The sequence below is a fragment of the Budorcas taxicolor genome, chromosome 5 (assembly GCF_023091745.1).
Source record: "Budorcas taxicolor isolate Tak-1 chromosome 5, Takin1.1, whole genome shotgun sequence".
NCBI lineage: Eukaryota > Metazoa > Chordata > Mammalia > Artiodactyla > Bovidae > Budorcas > Budorcas taxicolor.
In genome coordinates, this window is record NC_068914.1 from 10,064,042 (window position 1) to 10,082,443 (window position 18,402).

At 51.7% G+C, this 18,402-nt stretch overlaps 1 protein-coding gene across 3 annotated transcripts in view; it reads right to left on the bottom strand.

The window, feature by feature from the left end:
* Nucleotides 1-13,033: 13,033 nt before the first annotated feature.
* TSPAN14 (tetraspanin 14) overlaps nt 13,034-18,402 on the bottom strand; it is a 55,214-nt gene continuing 49,845 nt past the window's right edge. For all 3 annotated transcript variants that reach the window (XM_052639714.1, XM_052639715.1, XM_052639713.1), the window contains 2 exons: nt 17,108-17,227; nt 13,034-16,018 (listed from right to left, as the gene is read on the bottom strand). In XM_052639714.1, the coding sequence (XP_052495674.1) occupies nt 15,947-16,018; nt 17,108-17,227 (192 nt within the window). In that variant the 3' untranslated portion in view covers nt 13,034-15,946. The remainder of the gene's footprint in view (nt 16,019-17,107; nt 17,228-18,402) is intronic.

The following is an 18,402-nucleotide window of genomic DNA, read 5'->3' on the forward strand; positions in this document are numbered from 1 at the left end:
AGGTGACGAGGACTGTAGCAGCATGGCCAGTGGGGACCAAGGGCCCAGAGTTTCCTATCAGGCATCTGCTTACATCTAAAACCATTTTAAAATGTAGATCACGCCATTCCTCTACTTGAAACCCTGCGGTGGCTCCTGTTTCACTCAAAGTCCAAGGCTTAGAGAATCTGCCTCCTCCCAGCTACACCCCTCCCAAAGTCCCTGTTACCCACCACCCCCATTCTCAGCTTTCCACAAATACACATCCCTCGCTTATACTGGCTGTTCCCTCTGCCCAGGCCCCAGCTAGCTCCTTCACCTGCTTCAAGTCTTTGCTCAAACTTTTAGCTCCTCTATATTCCCGACCCTTCCTTGGTTGCGTGTACGCTCAGTCATGTCCGACTCTTTGTGACCCCGTGGACTGTAGCCTACCAGGCTCCTCTGTCCATGAGATTTCCCAGTTGACAATACTGGAGTGAATTGCCACTTCCTCCTCCAGGAGATCTTCCCAACCCAGAGACTGAACCAGTGTCTACTGTATCTCCTCCACTGCAGGTGGAAACTTTACTGCTTAGCCACCGGGGAAGCCTCCCTTATTCTGATCTATTTATTCCCGTATCACTTACTCTGTTAAAGACTATTTTACAGTTGGTTTGGTGTAGTCTGTCTCTCCCTACTTGCAACAAGCATCACGAGGGCAGTTGCTTTGCTGATCCCCAGTGCTGAGAGGTCTGTTGGGTGTGCAGCAGGTGCTGGATAAACACTGTAGCTACTAGAAATGAGAATGGATGATGGAACATTCATGTGGGAATTGACCAGAGGCTGTGTAAACGCTGCAGAACAAGGCTCTGGGGAGATGCTATTGGAGATTGATACCTGGAAGTCGTGGGCAGATGGGCTAAGTCTCTGGGGCATTAGGTGGACTGGCCACTCGCCCTGGCTATCCCCCCAGGCCCTGACCACAGGGCTCCCTTAAAGGCAGCGTCAAGTCATGGTCAGAGAACCCCATCATCTTGACTTCAGGCAGCCCTGAGCACCGCGTAAAGACGGACTGCAGGAAGGCCTTCCTTACATTCTCCTCCCACCTCCCTGGCACACAGTCACTTGGGGAAACTGGTCCCAAGCGCACATTTAGAATCTTATCTGGTCTCTGTTTTGTGATCCAAAGGCTCAGTGATAGTCTAGAGGAATTTCTGCTTTGTTACCCGTTAAGCTCCCCTGAAAAATCATGGCCATAAAAATCAGTGGTGTCCCTGTATGAGTGCAACAGCCACTTAGAAAATGCAATATGAAAGACATCCAGTTCACAATAGGAACCAGATATGAAACACTGCGAATAAATTTAACAAACATTGTGTGGACCTATGTGAAAAAAAGTAAAAATCCTCGCTGAGAGCACACCGAGGATTCAAGTTGGTATAGGGACACACCGCGTTCACAGTTGAACAGCTGCAATGGCGTAACATGTTCAGTTCACCTCTGTATTAGTTAGCCTTCAAGATGGTTCTCGATGATCCCGGACACCTGGTATCTGTGACTTTGGGTGGCCTCTCTCACATATACCAGGGTCGTCTGTGTGATCAACAATGGCATGCACCAGAGGTGACCATCTGTCACTTCTGAGATTAGGTTATAAAAGATTTTTCTGCTTCCTGCTCGGGTTCTCTCCCTTCCTCTCTCTCTTTTCTTCTCTCTCTCAGCATTCACTCTGGGGAGACCACATTACAAAACCTACATGTCAAGGAACTGAAGTCTCCTGCCAAGAGTTACGTGAGTGGCGGAGGATCTGGTCAGATAAGACTGCAGCCGCAGCCAACAGTTTCACTGCAACCTGACGAGAGATCCTGAGCTAGCATCCCCCAGCCACACTGTTCCTAGCTTCCTGACCCTCAGACAGGGTGTGAGATGGATAAGTGCTATTTCAAGCTGCTGAACTTTGGGGTAATGTGTCCTGCAGCGAAGCATAACTAATACAATCCCAAATAATTCATCTATTTCTACAGTTTCAAGCCAAACCTGAAATTCAACTGGTATGTGGGCAAGACACTTTGATAAAGTGTTTCCCAAGTTAGCCAAATGAATGAACAGATGAGAACGGTCTAGAAAATACAGTGGAATGTTGAACTCTCTACTGTCAGTATTCAGACTTCTAAAACAAACATTTCAGTCCTGACACACACACAAAAAAACAGGTAGATTGAAATAAGAAAGCCCAGTTGTTGCTGTTTAATCACTAAGCTGTGTCTGACTCTTTTGCAACCCCATGAACTGCAGCCTGCCAGGTTCTTCTGTCCATGGGATTTTCCAGGCAGGAATACCAGACTGGGTTGCCATTTCCTTCTCCAGGGGGTCTTCCCAACCCAGGGATCAAACCAGTCTCCTGCATTGCAGGCGGATTCTTTACCACTGAGCCAGCAGGGAAACCTGAGACAGCCCATACTCAGATCCAAATACGTATATAATTAGAATGTGACCCAACTGACACCTAATAACAGGGTGAAAGAGAGGATGGCTATGTATTCAATAAACAGAGCTGGGACAATTAGCCAGATCCTTGCTTGGTACCTGTGATTGTACCAGGATAGCCCTCAGGGGTCATGACCTTAGGGCTTCTGTGACATGCAAAAGAATAACTACTGCGTAATTAGTCATAATCGTGGGAAACTTCAAAATAACAGGTGGATTCAATAAAAGGGGCTTAGATTAATAAATCATGGTGAGTCTATAGAATGAAATCCTATACAGACATTAGAACTGACGTTGAGCATATCTGTTGGCATAAAAGGGTAATCGTGATATATTACTAGTGGGGAAAATCATGTGTAGGGTGCTCCCAGCCTACTGTATCAGGAAAAAGAGTATTTTAACCCCCAGTGCCTTCTAAAGAGAGTAGACAGGTCCTAATAAAAGGAAAGGCACAGAGTCTTCCCTAGTGCTCCAGTTGTTAAAAATTCACCTGCCCGTGCAGGGGACATGGGTTTGATCCCTGGTCCAGAAACTGGGATCCCACATGCCACAGGCAACTAAGCACATGAGCCACAACTAGTGAAGCGGACGTGCCTAGAGCCTATGCTCTGCAACAAGAGAAATGAGAAATAAGAAAGCAGTGAGAAACCCGGGGACCACAGCTAGAGAGCAGCTTCCGCTCTCCACAACTAGAGGAAGTGCGCGCACAGTAGCGAAAATCCTGCACATACAAAAATAAATAAGTAAATCCTAAAAAAAAAAAAAAAAACGAGCAGCCCATGAACTTCTGGAAATCATGCTAGGTTTAGATATGCACATTTGGGAGGCCAGGCTGTGGTGAGCTGACTTGCTCCAGGACTGAAAACCAGGATCTCTGAGCCCACAGGAGGCAGGGGAAGAAGCAAAGCGACGGCCACACACCTGAGACGGTGGACCACTCTGCCCCAGATCTTCATCAAAATGATTTAACTCACAAAACACTTGCTGTGAGATTTATTTAAAAGAGGGGAAAAAAGTGAACTTTAATTCTGCCAGGGCAGAGGAGGGACAAAAAGGAACCATTAATGGACATAGTAGTGGGAGGCATGTGGGCGCGAGTGCCAGGTATTAGCAGAGTTCATGAGGAGGGCTTGGGGCTTTCCCCACCATGGAATTGCTGGGGTCGGAGTACACGGTGGAGTACAGGTTGAGAATAGCAATGCTGATGTTAAATAAAAAGCACAGGCACACACATTTGTGATTATAGCTTCAGAGCCCAGGGTTGCAGCCAGCCAGATCTGACCTTCCAGTGGCGCAGAGCTTCTTAAGTAATCAGGTCTCTGCACAAGGCTTTGATCAGCATTCAGTGGGTGCGGTAAGTTATGTCAGAGCCATGTGGCCAGGCTCACAGTAGGTGGCAAGGGGAGTTGTTTCCTGCTCCTTAATATGGGACTAAGTTCCTCACTAACTTGGTGAATCAACATACTAGGCGGGGGTGGTGGGTGTTGGGAGCTAATTCTATGTCCCCAGATTCCTTCTGGTTTACAGGAAGTCCTAAATCCTGCACAGGCGTGTTTCCTGAGCCTGGGACTGATACACAAAACAAGCAGAAATCAGCTGATTTTCTACTACAGTTTGAACTTGCGGCTGCCAGCACTCGGGGAGTCTGGGAATGGGCCAGCATTCCAAGAGGTGGAGACACTGATGGAGAGAAAACACGGGGCAGTGTGAAGTCTGGTCATGTCCCCACGGCCCCATGCCTCTCTGAGACTACCCCACCCTCCCTGTTATCAGAGTCCCCTTCTGCTTCACCTCCTCTCCCTTAAGGTCATTACAACCAGTTACTTGGCTAGTCCTGCATTTGTCTTGCCAAGGATGCCACAGGGGTGGACTGGACATGACACCAAGGACCTGGGCCAGACCCTGTCTAAGGGCCGTTTCTGATGGCCCATTTCCCACTGGAGGTCCCTCCTGGGCTCTGCTCTCTCTTTGACGGCAGCCATCCCACCTCCTTGCTGCCCAGCCCCCGTTCCATCACCTCCCCCAGAAAGCCAGTGACACAGCAAAAAAAAAAGCTAGTTTCCAGAAATGGTCCTTGGCTCACCGGATGCCGAGTCCTTTGGGCTGCACATCGCTCGTATAGCAGGGAGCTCTGGGTCCTCAGGTGGAGGGAATATTGAGCAGGCTGCCCCCTCTCCATCACAGACAGACAACCTTCGCTCATCTGCACTCTCGCTCCCTAAACCTCTCCAGGAGCCCTGGTCCTGCTAATTAGAAAACGCTTGACTCCATCCGAATCCCCCTGGAACCAGGCCACTCAGCACAAGTATAACAGATTGACTCGGTGTCAGTCCAGGACTGATTCTTATTAACTCAAAGGGCAGGAGGCGACTCTGAGACCGCAGATAGCAAACAGGCTTGTGCTATGGGCAGCCGCCCACACAGCCCTCCCCAGGTCCCCTGACTAAAGACCACATGTCGGCCAGGCCTGCCTGCTGCCTCTCTCAGCTGCAGAGTCACCTCCAAACCACAGGCCTGGCCCCACCAGGCCCCTAGCCTGTCCCGCCCAGTGGAGAGGAGCAGCAGTGCCCCCACCCTATAAGCACCTGAGAACTCCAGGGAGCCCTGGGCTCCTATCTGGGCCCGGAAGAACGAGCAGAGATCACTGTCAATATTTCCTGCATGCCCACCATGAGGCCACAGGCACTGTGCTAAGGCCTTTCTTCTCCTAACTTCTTTAATTTTCAGAATAAGATTATGAGGCAGACAGTTTTATTATTCAAAGGTCAATTTTGTTGTCAAAGTCGACAGCTGCTAATGATCCAGGACCTAAACCTAAGCCTTAGTGAGCCCTAACAGGTTCTGCCCTTTCATCCTCCACCTCCACCCTCTGGGTTCTTGTTCTGAGCTGAACAGTCCTTCTGGGGCCATGCAGTGGTGTCTCACCTCCCCAGTGGTCACTCCTGGTGGGTATGGACAAGAATACATGTGCCTCCTGCTCCTTGCCACTATCTGCCCACAGACCACATCTGTCCCTGTGGGATCCCACATACCACTCAGCTTGAAGAGGCGACCGCCACCTCCAGGCTGCTTTTGGGAGCAGTGAGAAGGCTGAGCAAGGCTGTGAGCTAAGCAAACAGCCTCCCACAGGCTGGGTCCTCAGTTCCCTACAAAGGGGGATTCCAGCCCCATTCCTCACTTCCCCAAGCTGTGGGACTTAGGGTAGAGATGGCTGGTGTCCTTCAATATCTAGCCTTGCCTCTTCTTCCTGGGCATACAGAGACCTTGACCTGGCAGCTTGACATGGCTTGAGATGATGGAACATGGGCACGAGTGATGTGCAAGCATCCAGGCCTCTTTCCTAAGATTCTCCCTCACTGGGTCCTCACCCTCTTCCCCGCTCCAGCCACCAGCTGACTAGACTAGAGCCTTCAAAGCCCTATCGGAGGGTGGGGTCACAAGATGGAAGGAGTCCGGGTCCCTGAAAGACTGTGTGGAGCAGAGTATTTGCCACCCCAACCCCTCGGCCCTCCACCAGAGACTGTGACATGAGCAAAAAACATGTATTTTTAAAAGCCATCAAGGTTTAGGGGATATTTGCCATAATGGTTAGTCTATCCTGACTCTAATGCAGTGGTCTTTTAACTTGAACCTGTGTTAGAATCACCAAGTGGAAGTGAAAGTGTTAGTTGCTCAGTCACATCCAACTCTTTGCAACACCCCTGTCCGTGGATTTCTCCAGGCAAGAATACTGGGGTGGGTAGCGATTCCCTTCTCCAGGGGATCTTCCTGACTCAGGGATCAAACCTGGGTCTCCTGCATTGCAGGCAGATTCTTTACCGTCTGAGTCATCGGGGATGCCCCAGAATCACCAAAGGGCTGGTTACAACAGTGACTGCTGAGCTCTATTCCTGAGTTTCTGATACCACAGGCCCAGAGCGGGACCACAAAATTTGCGTGTTTAACGAGTTCCCAAGTGACACCACAGCTGCTGGTCTAGGGGGTCACACGTAGAAAATCATCGCACCGTTGCTGAAGCTGCAGTGTTGTAATCCGTATCGCCACTTTACAGAGGAAATGGTCCCCAGTTCCTGCCTGTTTCACTGCCACTGTGCTGCCTCCACACTAGGCCACATCCGTGTGTGGCCCCCCACGTCTGCCCCTTCTCTGCTCACGGATTGTGTCCTGTGAGTTGGGGTCTTCAGCCAGGGTGGGAACAGTCCTTGGAGTAGACATCCTGGGCTATCAACCCAGTTCTGCTACTCAGCATGCACGGCACCCGCGTGTTCAGCTTCCTCTAACGCCAAACATACCTCACCTGCCCAGCAGTGTTGCCAAAAGTAGGTCTTTTAATGAGGCTATCTGACTGTTGCCCTTGAGCAGCAGCTACTTGGAACAGAAGGAACGAATATTGGTCCTAGATGAGCCCATTCCTGCCTCACTCCTGAGAACCACGTGGACGTTCACCGGTATTGCTGCCTCCAAGGCCAGTGACTGACATTTGTCCCCGTACAGTCTTGGGGTGGAGGAAGGTGGGGGGTGGGATATAGAAAGAAACAAAAACACAGTTGAAAACTTTTAACGCACATCTTGGCCAGGTGTAAGAATTGTGTTGCCCGGAGGAAGGAGGGGAGTTCACCAGCCGGGGACTGGGCCCCCACACCCCAGTTTCTTAGAACATCCTTATAGATTCTCTTTTATATGAGAATCCTGCAAGACACCCCCACCCCCTGCAGCTTCCAAGAATGGTTTTAAGATCCACAGAGAGGGGAGATAAGCTCACTTCAAAATGCAGTTATGCTTGGAAAGAGATTCAGATGCACGTGAGATGTCTAACTTTTAGAAGAGGTGACCAGATGTTCTGTTGACTGTGGAGGAGCCAATTTCATCCTCAGGGCCCTGGTGATCCCATACTCCTGGATCATCCTCAAGGAGCCCTGTGGCCTGGATTTAGCCAACGGGCAATAGTGGTCCCCTGAGCTTAGATGGGCGAGACTGGAAGGGGTAACTTGGGATATGACTGAGATGTACAATTTGAGGAACAGAAGACAAATTCTACATGTCTGCAGGAGCAGGTGACCCCATGGGTCTAAAGCGGCTTTGCTGACAGTGGGCTCTCTGGGCAGCAGATGACCGGAGCCATCCAGTCCCCACTGAGAAGGCAGCCAGTGCCCTTAGGACCCCTCTGATAGTGGCTGGCCCTGACCAAGGGCACCCAGGAGACACCCTCATCCCCTGGCTCCACTTCACAGTGAGAAGTTGGCTCCTTTGGACTTCCTGAATGGGTCCTATTTTCTAAAAAGTGAACTCTGCCAGAGAAACAAGAAGTGGAAGGAAATTTGGAATAAGCAGGAGATCGTGGGTGGAAACCTCTGCCTGGTTTAGAGCACAGCCTTCAGTTATCTGATCCTGATTCTCAAATTTCACTGCCTTTGAGCTGTTTTACAACTCTTTAAGTTGTAGTTAATGCAAAATACTTCTTGTCTATGGACATGCATATAGTATATTTGAATGATCCTTCAGGAAAGGGGAATGACCATTGACATTTTCCCCCTGAAAAAAAGCCAGTCTCAACATTCCTTTACTCTGTATAGATTTACAGTCCACTGCAATTTCTCCTTTGAATTGCTTGTTAATCTTACCAGATCCATCGTTTAATTAATGAGTTAAATCTTTCACACGTGCATGTTTAACATTTAGATGAGTGATGCCGCATTAAAAAAAAAATAATCTGACAAAATACACAGGAAAGAAGGCCTCTCAGGAATGAGAAGAGTTGCCATGCAGTGCAACCCCCTCAGCAGCCCCACCCATATCACCCCCAACAGGAGGTGTCCAGCCTGGGTTTGCCTACCTCCAGCAACAGGGTGCTCAGTCCCTCCCAAAGGTCAGTTCTCCACATGTATGATCATAGCTGTGCTGACTTTTAAAAGTAGAACAAAGCAAGAACAGATCTAAAACTAAAAAGAAAACACAGCCTCCTCCCAGCCCCAGCTGATAATGACTGCTTGGACCCTCAAAATCGCCTACAAATAAAGCTTGCAACCCCGGGCTCCCTGCAAAGGCACAGTAAGGCTGAAATGGCTGGGCAGTGAGGACTAGGAGAGAGGGGATGGTGTGGCCCAGAAGAACGTGCCGCCATGAGGTGGAGCCCGAAGGTGAGACTGCTGGGGTCATGTGCCTTAGAACAGTCTTAAGACACTGTTAATTGGCTGCCCTCCTGACCTTAGGGCTATAAATAAAATCCAGAAGGTCTTGGAAACGAAGATTTCCTCCTGGGGACCTGGGCTAGTACAGAGGGACTGCGTGCACATGTCTTACACACATAGACACACATGCCTCCAGGACTCCATGCATGTCTTACACACACACACACACACACACACACACACACACACACGAGTGCCTCCAGTCCTGCCGCGGCCATCCTGCGTCTGGGTTGGACACACTCACTTGTCAAGGTGGGAGGTGCACGGACCACCTCCTGGCCTTGGCTTCAGGCCTGCTCCAGGCCCCCTGCTGGACTCAGCCCCTCACTCTGAGGCCTAGGGTGGGTCCCAGCACTTCTCTCATCTCTGTTCTCCCTGCCTGGAATGGAACCAAATACGGTCTCCAACCACAGGAGCCTTCCCATCCTATCCAAACATGTCATCTTGCTGGTTTCAGAGCATCTATTCAGGTTCTTCTTTCTCGTCCAAGCTCATTTACCCCAGGCTCCTTCGCCGGTCTCCCCCAGATCATCCCTTCAAGAGCTCTTGCAGGCAGGCTGTGGCCCTCTGCTGGGCCCCTTGGCCGGAGAGGAACACTGCTTCCTCTGGGGGCTTCAGGAGCTACGTCTCAGGCTGTGTTGGTTTCTGGAGGATCCACACTCCCGGCAAGAAGAAACCCAGTCTTCTGCCTCCCCACCACCATGACACAGAAAGCAAACAGACCTTGAACCCCAAATACCAGCTGAGCCCTCAACAGACCTAAGCCTTGTTCTTAAAAGGACAAGGAAGTGGGGCTTGTCACTTCAGCCTGGCTGGGAGCTTGAACTGTGTTTCCCATAACCCGGCAGCTGAGCCTGGTGGGGACTACTGCTGCTGCTAAGTCACGTCAGTCATGTCCGACTGTGCGACTCCGTAGACAGCAGCCCACCAGGCTCTGCTGTCCCTGGGATTCTCCAGGCAAGAACACTGCTAGTTAGATAGAATTCAGTAATTGCATTAGCAGTTGTGAGGGGTGCCTACTAAGGAATCCATCTAAACCTACGTTAAAATGCTTAGATGACCAGCTCATCTCATTTAAACCTTGAAACAACTTCATGTTGGAGGTGCTTTTCACAAAAAACACGCAAAGTGGTTAAATAACTGGCCAAAGGCTACTGGGTAGCTGATAACACCCTTCAAGTTTACCTCACTGTCTCTCCTCTACACAAACTCATCAGATTCTCCCAGAAACCTTGTGAAATCAAGACCTCAAATGATTTCCACCTGAGAAATGAAGACGCTGAGGCACTGAGGTGTTTGGGGTGTTTGTTCTCAAGCCCGAGCTCACTGAAGCACAGGCCTTAATCTAGAGCAGACAGCCTGGTACTACAAAGGAAGCCAAGTAATGGCGACCCCACTCGGTCTCCGCGGGAATACACCCTCAGAGCCAAGACCGCCCCCGCTTCCCCACCTACCCTGGGCTCACTATCTAGTTTTGCTTCTGGCACATAGCTACCTGCCTGGGGAAGTGGCCAAACCAATAGGCTGAGCCCATCAGGGTGATCTGCCCTTCTCTAGGAGGGGGTCAACCCAGCAGGCAGGCAGCGAGCCACCTGGACCCCAAAGCCCCATCGCAGGCTGGTCTGCCAGGCTCTGCAGCTCCCTCCCTGGCAACCTCAGGGCGGCCCTGGATCTCCAGCGCAATGTCCTCATCTGTACACAAGGATGCTATTCAAACCACTGCCTTCTCACAGGACCAGCTGTCTCCGAAGGCAAAGGTGGATTGCAGGGCCACCCTGCTCAGCCTCCCTGTGGAAGCTGTGCTGTCGCAGGCCACAGGCTCCTGGAGGACACATCACCCATCCCCTGCCCACCAGCCCTCACTCCAGAACTAGCCTGTATATCCCAGGTGCTCAGGCCACCCGCACCACTCAACAGCCAGGCAGCACAGGCACACCCCAGCCCTAAGTAGCCGCTCATTACGACAACAGCCCACCTCCCTGGAGAATTTCTTTTAAATATGTTTTCCGTACAAAAACCTTCTTGGAAGTAATTCTAATAATAAGATACAGTAGGGTTCTTAATAGCGCTTGTAAGAACAAAACACCCTGTAACCAAAATGTTCATCCACAGGAGTGTAATAGGGGTGATTGGCAGCCTTTCCCACGTCCGTCTCCTCTACAGGAGTCTGGTTCCCCCACCACGGCACTTCAGTGGGAGGAACAAACACAGGGGGCTGGTGGGGGGGATCCCCTCAATGGCTTTACCACCATGCTGCCCTCTTCAGAGGCTCCAGGTGGTTCGTGGTGGGGTCTTGCCTCCCTCTGCCTTGGGTGATGGGAACACCGTGACAGGTGGGGCAGACAGGAAAGGAAACAAGATCCTCAGTGCTGGCATCACTGAGTCACTCAGACCTAACCCTGAAACTCACCCGCCTCTGGACTTTCCAGGTTCAGGAGCCAAAAACCTCCCTTCATTGTTTTCGGTCAGTTTGAATTGGGTTTTCTGTTACCTGTGACTGTAAACACAATCCCCATTCTAAAACTAGGTTCATTCACTCATGGCAGTCCTGCAGTGGACTGTGATAATGCATTGCGGATGGGTACTCAGCCACGGAGAAATATTTCTGAGATATAGTAAGTAGAACTCATTGCAGAACACAATTCTCGTTTGTGTGGAAAAGATACTTGAACATGCATGCACATTTCCAAGGAGGGTACTTTGTGGTGGATGTCACTGGGGAACAGAGCACACACTTGTTGCTTTATGCTTGGACTGTCTCGACTTATACTGAAAAAATAGAGAAAGATTAGTTTAAAAGTCATTTGAGGTGATAGGATTAGAATCTTAGGTGATAATTTGGTAGTTATTAAACCATGCTTTTGAAGCCCCTGCTGACATACAAAATGCAGAGCATGGCAAGAAAACAGAGGAAGAGAGAACTCTCCGAGACCTGTGAGAGGCAAACTTCCTCCTTCTCCAAAGCTGGAATCTCTAAAACTGGCGAGGTCATCAGAACAGTATCCATTTGAATCCCAAAGATGTATCACAGTCGCCGTATTATACTGCCCATGTCAGGTTGTCCTGAGGTGCCCTGGAGACCCTAAAAGCATTCTGAGAGTGAATATATCTTTACTGTAGTCTTTGAAGGCTTCCCTGGTGGCTCAGATTTTAAAGAATCCACCTGCAATGCAGGAGACCTGGGTTTAATCTGAGAAGGATAAACCAGGTCTTGCTGAGTTTACAGGAGCTAAAAGTGTACAGTTCTGAATCTTTGGAGAGAGCACCCCGATGAAGAACAGTGCTGCAGGAGGCCCAGTCTGCCGTGGAAGGCTGGGCAGCATCCTCTTGGATGGCAGATGAGCATATGCAAGGGCTTGTACCAAGGTGGGTCCCTGGGGACAGGCTACCAGTTTTGGGGGCAGACAGCCTACAAACCCTGTGGATGACCCTAGAGCTAGAAAACACCCACCCAAGGTCAAACAGCCACTCCACTCACCCAGGACAGCTGAGGGCACTGGACCCAGAGGTGACCTGGCTGAACTCCGGACACCTGGGCAGAAGGATGTCCTGGGACCACTGCAATATCTCCTCCCCCTTTTTTGCAGTCCACACTGAGCTTGCCAGCCAAGAGGCAACTGGGTGGTCCCCACTGCTGAGACTCAATCCCTCCTCCACTGGCTCTGACCCAGTCTCCTGTTCTGAGGAGCTCTCTCCTCCTGGGTCCCTGAGATTGCAGTGGCCTACACTCCCAGACATGCCCATTACTGCCCCAGTAGCAGCCCCAAGTAGTATCTCTGGGAGAGAAAGCGATGCCCGATTGCTCACTGCCCACCAGGCTTGCTCTGGTCATGGAGGGGCGTGAGGCTGCTGCTCATGAAGTTAAGGAAGCTGCCCAGATGGCAGCTCTGGTTATGAAAGGGAGTGAGCTACTGCTCAAAACCAGGGCCTCTAGCCCAGGGTGGGACAGAGGTCCTTTGGGATGATGTCATGCTCTCCCAAAGGCCCCCCAAACTCAACCAGGCACCCAGATCCAGGTACAGAGCTGGGGATCTTCACTGACTTTCTCCAGATGGTTGTCAACCTGCCACAGAGCTCAGTAACTGGATCATCGTCAGGAAACTGATACTTCTCACAGCCTTGCCCTTGGTGCTGGTTTTCCTCAGCAGTCACCAATCAATGGTTCAGAAGCAAGGCTCACAGGCACCAAATCACCTTCAGGGGCAAGGCTCCCAGAGTTTCAATCCACCTCTTCCAATGTCAACTGGTAACTTACCTTTCTTGTGTTTTGGACACAAAAATGGCTCCTCCAGAGCTGATCTGGGGACTGAATCAGCTTTTAACTGTTAGGTACTCTGAGTACTTCCTTTGTTCGAGGAAGGTCTGGATCCATTCATTTTTATTGTTATTCATGTGGGGAAACCTAGTCCAGCCCAGCACCAGCACATACGGCTTTCCTGCCCCGCCCACGCCCTGCCGGAGGGTCAGAGGAGCCCAAGGAGACTGCTGAGTGTGACGGGTGCTGAGAGGTGGGACAGGGTGGGCAGGAGGGCCAGGCACCTGGGAGCTTGGGCGGCAGAAGCAGAGGACTTGGAGGATGGGGTGGTCCGGGGCGTCAGGAGCCGCAGGGGCCAAGAGAGAGGCACTGAGTCTGGTGACTGGGCTAAGCGGCTTCCAGGCAAGTGAGAAAAGCAGTGGGTAGTGGCGGGAGGTGGACAGAGCCAGACAAGCAGCTTCCTGGGAAGGAGAGCTGGAGCGGGGCAGCACAGAGCTGGTAGGCAAGCTTTCTGGGAGGTGGATATGTGGGATGGGACAAGGACAGCAAGTGGGAAAGATAATAGCATGGCAGTTCCAGGAGGAGGAGGTGGACAGGAGAGTCACAGGAAGGATAAGCAAAGACCTTGAAACTTTCAAGCAAGAGTCGGGGCGGGGGGGGGGGGGGGGGGGGGGCGTGCAGGAGGGGACACGCAGAGGCACAGGCTGGCCTATGTCGGGAGGCTGCACTGTGGCTCTGCGGAGAGAGTCCAGAGCGTTGGAGATGCCATGTCAGCACTCCTTAGCCTGCATTTCTTTTCTACCCTCCACACAACTCAGAATCAGAAGAGATGGCTGAAAGTGGTCAGCAAGTTCTGTAAAATAAAGAAACAAACCCAACTCTAAAAAAGTCACAGGTAGGTAAACTTCACCCTGAACTGGGCTGGGACCTGTGAAGATATTTGCAAGGGGTCACCAGGTCCACCTGAATAGACGGAACGGCAGGGCTGTCGAGGAACAGCTGCGGTGCACACACACCAGCAGTGAGAGCCTGCGGACACTGACCCCCGCTGGGCGGGCTGGATCAGACGTACTGGCGAGGTGGGCACAGCCGTTAACTCTCTCCACAGGTGGGCCAGCAGGTCTAGGACACACAGCTCATGCAGTCTCAGATTCCAGCCCAGTGTTCCCAGGCTCTTTTGCTTGGACCTTACCTCCTGGGGCTGTATGCTTATAACCTAAAATAACATTTCCTCTGGGCCTACAGAGTCAAAGTCCCTGTGCTTACAGCTGAGCAAGCCTGCTTGCTCTATCATAACCTCCAAGCAACCCCTGAAAGTGGCACATGGAATCTAAAAAAAAAAAAAAAAATCACCTGATGAAATTTATTTCAGGTTGTGTCAACCGGCTACCTTCTGTGGTGCTTACTTACACCCAATCCCACTGGTTCCCTTGGCAACCAAGTTTACCACCGAGGTGCTTAATGCCACCTTGATATGACCCCAAACAAAAACAATCAAACAGCATTCATATAAAGATATATTCCATAAAAGAGTTTGGCAGTCAAAGAAAAGCGTCACACTTCCTAAAAACACAAGCATTCTTCTTCCCCTAGTCTACAGAGAAAATTGTAAAAAAACAACAAAACCAACGTCATCAACAAACACCCACCAGTATACACCACGCTGGCATGTACACTTCGGCAAGTAAGTGAAGGTAGCGCTCCATCCCTGAACAAGGACAGAACTGGTAGAACAAGGTCCAGAGAGGCGTTAGAGTGTAGCCCAGCCAAAGCTGCACAGACATCCCAGCTTGCCCCGGGAAGTTATTCAGGACATCAGGCTTCATTTCCAAAAGCAAGCCCCCAATAAACCCTGACATGAAGGGTGGACACAATGACCACAGATATCCCCTTCAGGGGTTGGAGGGTCACCACAAAAGTCTTCAATGAAATATATGAGCCTCTATCCAGCTGCAGGCTGGGGTCCATGGCTCAGCCCAGGGGCTGGCTACAGGGCTTCTCTGTCCAAGGAGGGGCAAAAAAATGCCAGGCCGGCCAGCCGGCCCTTAGCATGAGGCCTGGAGAGGAGCCCTGGCCAGAGGTCTCCGGCTGGCCGTCTGTGGCTAGGGTTCCCTCGCTTAGCAGTAGAGCAGGGTCAGGATTCAAGTTCTGGGTAACAGTTTCAGTAGCACCAAGACCAGAAGACAGTGAGGCCAAGTGGGGAGGGGAGTGATGGTATGCGTGTTGGGGGCATGTAGACGAAGGGGAAGTATGTGAGTGCAGCTGGGTGAGGAGCGATGATGAGGAGAGGCTGATGGAGTTGGTTCGTGAGACACTCAAGGGGACTGAAAGGGATGGCGTCAGTCCCAGACACCGCGTAAGGCTGCTAAGAGGAGAATGTCAGAGGAAATGAAGACGTGGTGTGAGGACATTCTTACCCCTATAAATAAACTATTTACACACTTTAGGAAAAGGAGAGCTGACGCTCAAGAGGAAAGCCATGCCCACCGCCACCCCCTCCACCCCCCGTGCCATCAGGGCATAATGCTGTTAGGCTGGAGCAGTTCCCGTCCTGGGGGGCTGGAGGGGACAGGGGATGAGGCACTCCCATGGCCCCAGCCACGTGCTGGCTCAGGCTTACTTCACTTGGATGTGGCTGAGGATCCTGCCCACACCCCCGACGTGTGCAGACACCGCAGGCCCCGCTGGCACTCGGAGGTCCACAGAAGATGGGGCTGCCCCTGAGGCCAGCACCAACCACATGTGCGATGGAGGCCAGGGTGCAGCCACCAGAGCCGTCGGTCCCTCAGAGTCACCTCCCCCACTTAAAGACGGAGCCTCTGACTCCGGGCGGACCCCCATGGGGGTGTCAGTCACAAGTCTGCGTGGGTGACAGGGGGCCCCTCGGTCTTCAGCACCGGCAAGCAGAAACAGAGGTCACATCACGCGGATGCTGAAGGCGGGGTGCCGGCTCTGGCCAGGTGCTTCTGCTTCTCTCCCTGTGGACATGACGCTAATGGTGGTGAAGGGCTGCCGCCTCCACGGTGTGGCTCAGCTCTGCTTGCCTGCCTCCAGCTCCTCAGAAGTGGTGGCCTGCCTTCACTGCCTCAATGTCTGAGATCAGGGTCCTCGCCAGGAAGATGCCAAATATCTGGAAACAAAGGGCAGCAGAGGCAGCAGCCGTTAGCATAGGGGCTCAGAGGGCATGCTGGAGAGGGTACCCCACACTGCCCATCACCCCCACACCTGCCCGCAGAGGCTGAGGACAGAGAGCAGCAACCAGGCACACACCAACGGAGACCCACCCACAGTTAAGACAAAGGAGCCTGGGGTCTGCTTTGCCATGTCCCAAGAGCCTGGAAGGGGCAAACAGCAGCTCCGCAGAAGCACAAGGGACACTCTGGCCTGCTTGCAATATGACCCTGCATGTCCCAGACCGCAAACCACAACACGCTTTGTGCCCTGGGTGAAACTGGAAATGACAGGGTCACTGACTGGTTCTGATTCCCAAAATAACAAATCTTGAACATTTCCCGTAAACCTGGATTCTACAATAAATACGAGGTTGTCTCTGACCTGGGCTGTGCCGATGTCTGAAGCTACACTCTGACCTCAGTGACTGGGATAACCGTGTGGGAAGAATGATGTTTTTCTACCAAGAACAGACTAATGTGAACTCGGTGACCTGAGGAAATTGGCTTTTTCCCCAGTTTTAAGTTCTTGTTGCGGTTGGTATTTGATGAGCCACTCCTTCTTAAGTCTGAGTTCTTGCCTGCTTTGCAAGTAAGTTTTTTTTTGTTTTCTTTTCCCAATGCTTGTCTCTCGGCCTTCCTCTGAGATCAACCAGCCACTGAGCAAAGGAGGGAAAAGGGCATGGACAGCTGGTGACCCTGAGTCCATGTCAGTGACCTTCCTTCCAGGAAAGGTCAGAGCTGTACATTTTCTAAACGGTGTGTTTTTCCAAAGAGCAACAGCCTCGGTTGCTTCAGAAGTTGCTCACAAGGCTGCCGGCTTCTCCTCCAAGCCCTGGGTAGTACTGGAAAGCTCCTGGTTTCTCTGATTCACTGAATTCTCGACTTTCTCTAGCTAGTTCTTCTCCCGGCAGACACTAGCCAGCCTACTCACCCCCCGCCTCGGGCACCCCCAGCCACCAGCATCTTTCCCCATGTGAAATCCGGCTCAAGGGGACAGGTGTGGTTACACGGCAGGAGAGGAAGCCACACAGGCGGTGGGGACAGACCTGAAGCAGTGAGATGGCGATGAAGACGCCGGCCACGATGTAGATGTTCCGCGGGAGCCAGCTCTCCAGTGCCTGGATGCAGCCTTTCGTGAAGATGGACTCGTCCCATTTGCTCTTCAGCTGCAGGGAGACACAACAGTGCCCTGAGCCTGTGACACGCAGGCTGTCCCCACCTTGGTTTTCTAGAGGGCTCCCGCCAAGGGCAGGGCAAAGCTCGGTGGGGAATGAGGGATCTGGGAGGAAGGCGCCGAGGACAGACAGACAGACAGAACTCTCCAGGAGAAGTACATCGACTGGCCTTGGCCTCTGCCCCTCCCTGGACAGTCTGCACTTTATAACCTGCCTAAGTAAAGGCTCCCTCACTGTGATCTTTAACTTTTCCTGTGAGGGTCTCCACAGATTTCAAGATCAACACACTCCACAGCCTGTATCTGGAAAAAGGGGAGCAGGCTGGGAGGTGTGGGGGAAAGAAGATGTGCCTCAAAGAGAGAAACTGGGAGAAGAGGGTTCAGCATCTTCTGAGTCAGCAGAGGGAAGGGAAGGAGCTTCTCAGATCGTGTCCCCTAGCCCATGGGAGACTGGTTCCAGGAAGCAGAGCCTGCATAAGTGGTCACACGCCAGCCAGCTCTTTCTAATCCTGACCCCAAGTGGAGGCTCAGGAAGCACACAGGGATGGGCCACAGCCAGTTCCTATGTCCCCACCCGCCTCCCCACACAGCAACCAGCTCCGGCCCCCCTCCCCTATCAGCATCACTCATGAAACACTGACAGAACATTCATTTGTTAGCAGTGTTAGGGGCTGAATTATGTCCCCCTAAAATTTGTATGTTGAAGTCCTAACCCCCAAGACCTCAGAGTGTGTCTGTACTTGTAAAAAGAAGTAAATACATTAAAATGAGGTCACTGGAGTGGGCCCTAGTCCAGTATGACTGGGGTCCCCTAAGAAGAGGTTAGGACACAGAGAGGGAAGCCCATTTGAGGACATAGGGAGGAGAAGATCATCCGAGCCAAGGAGAGTGGCTTCAGAAGGGACCAACCCTGCTGGCACCTTGATCCCAGACTTTTAACCTCCAGAACTGTGAGAAAGTAAACCTCTGTTCCCACACAGCCTGAGCGCTTTGTTATGGCAGCCCTAGCAGCTAATACAAATGGTGACAAAATTCATTCACTGGAGAGGCTGATGCTGACACAGGCCCATCCCTGTCAAGTCGAGCTCACTGCAGAGGGAGCTGAGGTTTCCCAAACAGGAGGGTCACATCCTCAGTGTCCATGGCCAATAGAAGGGGTGCCTGCAG